The following is a 3,794-nucleotide window of genomic DNA, read 5'->3' on the forward strand; positions in this document are numbered from 1 at the left end:
TAGATCCATTCGTGGTCTTCATTTTTGCCTCCTCCTAACACTGAGTTGCCTTCCTTAGTCCAGCATACATCTAGCACCTGCAGTTTTTCTTATTTTTTTTTGAGACAGAGTCTCACTCTGTCGCCCAGGCTGGAGGGCAGTGACGTGATCTTCGCTCACTACAACCTCCACTTTCCAGGTTCAAGTGATTCTCCTGCCTCAGCCTCCCGAGTACCTTGGATTACAGGCACCCACCACCATGCCTGGTTCATTTTTTAATATTTTTAGTAGAGACAGGGTTTCACCATGTTGGCCACGGCTTGTCTCAAACTCCTAACCACAAGTGATCTGCCCACCTCAACCTCCCAAAGTGCTGGGATTACAGGCATGAGCCACTGTGCCTGGCCTAGCTGCAGCTTTTTGAGTAAGTATGAAGCCTAGTGTCTTGAGGTGTTCCCAAGTCTGACAATTCTAGGGAGCCCTTTCCTCTTTACAACTGGCAACCACAGTGGCTGTTTTGGCTCTTGTGTTCCTCCTCTGGCAGCAGAAACCTACATATGCGTTTACCACAGGCATCAACAGCTCCCATCAAAGCAAAGAGCTAGCCCAGAGCAGAAGAACCTGCAAGTCTGGGCCAGCTGGAAGATTACAAAGGTGTCAAAACAAAGGGAAAGGTATAGTGTCTAAGCCTGAATGGAAACATAAACCCAGCCGGGCACCGGGGCTCACACCTGTAATCCCAGCACTTTGGGAGGCTGAGGTGGGCGAATCACTTGAGGTCAGGAGTTCGAGACCAACCTGGCCAACGTGTAGTGAAACCCCATATCTACAAAATACAAAATTAGCCAGGCATGGTAGCATGTGCTGTAACCCCAGCTACTCAGGAGACTAAGGCCTGAGAATCGCTTGAACCCAGGAGGCAGAGGTTGCAGTGAGCCGAGATCGTGTCACTGCACTCTAGCCTGGGAAACAGAGCGAGACTGCATCTCAAAACACAACAACAGAAAACCCCATAAACCCAACTCTGAACTCTGTAACTGTTTCAAGGATGTTCCCTAGAAAACAGCAGTAGAGTCCCCTTCTCCCACAAGTCNAAACATAAACCCAGCCGGGCACCGGGGCTCACACCTGTAATCCCAGCACTTTGGGAGGCTGAGGTGGGCGAATCACTTGAGGTCAGGAGTTCGAGACCAACCTGGCCAACGTGTAGTGAAACCCCATATCTACAAAAATACAAAAATTAGCCAGGCATGGTAGCATGTGCTGTAACCCCAGCTACTCAGGAGACTAAGGCCTGAGAATCGCTTGAACCCAGGAGGCAGAGGTTGCAGTGAGCCGAGATCGTGTCACTGCACTCTAGCCTGGGAAACAGAGCGAGACTGCATCTCAAAACACAACAACAGAAAAACCCCATAAACCCAACTCTGAACTCTGTAACTGTTTCAAGGATGTTCCCTAGAAAAACAGCAGTAGAGTCCCCTTCTCCCACAAGTCTTTTTTTTTTTTTTTGAGACGGAGTCTCGCTCTGTCACCCAGGCTGGAGTGCAGTGGCCGGATCTCAGCTCACTGCAAGCTCCGCCTCCCGGGTTCACGCCCTTCTCCTGCCTCAGCCTCTCGAGTAGCTGGGAGTACAGGCGCCGCCATCTCGCCCGGCTAGTTTTTTGTATTTTAGTAGAGACGGGGTTTCACCGTGTTAGCCAGGATGGTCTCAATCTCCTGACCTCGTGATCCGCCCGTCTCGGCCTCCCAAAGTGCTGGGATTACAGGCTTGAGCCACCGCGCCCGGCCACAAGTCTTATATTGTCATCCAGACTCTCACTTGGTAGAGCTCATGTTCACAAACATCCCCATCCCTTTTCTACTTTTACTGCAGCTCAGAGGATACGGATTGGTTTTGGAGGCAGAAAGTTTTCAATTTCCCCTAATCAGCAAACTGTTTAGGTATAAAAAAATTTCTTTAATCAGAAAGGATTTATCTTCCCTCAACACAAATGCACACATTAAAAGTAAAAATACATATATACATGAATATTTACACAAATTAGAAATCACAGTGGACAGCTGTATGCCCCGGGCTAGAGGTTGAGAAGATGAGCATCAGGAGCAACTGAAGGATGGCTTCTCTGCTGCTCTCGGTGTCCTTTGGTCATCTTTCTGGCCAAGGTGGGTAGACTGGGAGGGGATGGGGTATAGCTCCAGTCTGATGGCAGAGTTACTGGCAAACTGTAGCAACGAGGCCCCTCTCCAGATAGTTTCATAGGCTCACCAGGGATGAGAGGAGATGCTGTAGTAGGTGGGACTGGAGTGGTTGGGGCAGAGTGGGTGAAGGGTTGCACTCCATGCTGTAGGAAAAGAATGACGCCAATACCGGTTCCAGTGCCTAAAGGACCATGGCTAAAGGAGATAGTACCTGGGGAGCTGAGAGGGGGGTTGCAAATTGGACTGGTGTGGATCCAGGTGAGGTTCATAGCTGGCCATTCTGTGAGGTGCCAAGGCTGCTTTGGTTTTAAAGCTAGATGTCCTAGCTGTGTCTGGTCCATCTTTTCCATAGGAGATGTAGGAGAGGAAGCAGCTGAATCACTGTGGTGGCTTGGAAAATGCTACGGAGGGGAGAAATGAGAAAAAAAAAAATGTGGAGAAAGCTTTCAGATGAGCTCCACCTGGTTACTTAAACCTTTGCATTCCTTGGGAACTCAGTTTGCAATACAAACATACCTCGTTTTACGCAGCAGATGTGATCTTGTCAGGCCATGATTAAGTAAAAGTTTTAGTAACTAAATTATACTTTCATTTATTCAAAAAATAAATGGCCTACTATGGACCACATACTATATTAGACACTGGATATCCAGAGATGAACAAAAAACAAACAGTTCCATAGGTTCTCACTATTTATAAAATAATCCCTTTTAGAATTTCTTTGAAAAGAAGTCTATTTTTAATTGGAATCATCATTTCCCAAATTCTGTATTTAAATTTGAATATTCTATCTTGAGTTCTTTAAGAAGCGTAAATTAATATTCAGGCAAAATCCTACTACTGTTTTTTTTTTTTAATTTTATATTTGACACAGGGTTTCACTCTGTCAACCAGGCTAGCACAATCATGGCTTACGGCAGCCTCGACCTCCCAAGCTCAAGAGATCCTCCCACCTCAGCCTCCTAAGTAGCTGGGACTACTGGCGCACACCACCATGCCCAGCTACTTTTTGTATTTTTTGTAGATACTGGGCTTCACCATGTTGCCCAGGCTGGTCTCAAACTCCTGGGCTCAAGCAATCCTCCTGCTTTGGCCTCCCAAAGTGCTAAGATTACAGGCGTGAACCACTGTGCCTGGCCTACTTATTTATTTTTTTTTTTTTGAGACGGAGTCTCGCTCTGTCCCCAGGCTGGAGTGCAGTGGCCGGATCTCAGTTCACTGCAAGCTCCGCCTCCCGGGTTCACGCCATTCTCCTGCCTCAGCCTCCCCAGTAGCTGAGGCGATAGGCACCCGCCACCTCGCCCGGCTAGTTTTTTGTATTTTTTAGTAGAGACAGGGTTTCATGGTGTTAGCCAGGATAGTCTTGATCTCCTGACCCAGTGATCCGCCCTTCTCGGCCTCCCAAAGTGCTGGGATTACAGGCTTGAGCCACTGCGCCCGGCCTACTTATTTTTTAATAGATGAGTCACAGCAATAATAACCATGGCTGATTGAAAATTAGGACTGGTGATTATCTACAGGAGACTCTCCTTCTCCATCATCTGAATGCCCTCTACATACCCTATTATTTGAGGACAGAAAATAGGGCCGGGCGCGGTGGCTCAAGCCTGTAATCC

The 3,794-nt window shown here is 47.7% G+C and overlaps 1 protein-coding gene across 7 annotated transcripts in view; it reads right to left on the bottom strand.

The window, feature by feature from the left end:
* Nucleotides 1-1,915: 1,915 nt before the first annotated feature.
* CIART (circadian associated repressor of transcription) overlaps nucleotides 1,916-3,794 on the bottom strand; it is a 5,598-nt gene continuing 3,719 nt past the window's right edge. For all 7 annotated transcript variants that reach the window (XM_017877814.1, XM_017877812.1, XM_017877813.1 and 4 more), the window contains one exon: nucleotides 1,916-2,579. In XM_017877814.1, the coding sequence (XP_017733303.1) occupies nucleotides 2,055-2,579 (525 nt within the window). In that variant the 3' untranslated portion in view covers nucleotides 1,916-2,054. The remainder of the gene's footprint in view (nucleotides 2,580-3,794) is intronic.

This window comes from Rhinopithecus bieti, unplaced genomic scaffold (assembly GCF_001698545.2).
Source record: "Rhinopithecus bieti isolate Rb0 unplaced genomic scaffold, ASM169854v2 scaffold_10548, whole genome shotgun sequence".
NCBI classification, from domain to species: Eukaryota; Metazoa; Chordata; class Mammalia; order Primates; family Cercopithecidae; genus Rhinopithecus; species Rhinopithecus bieti.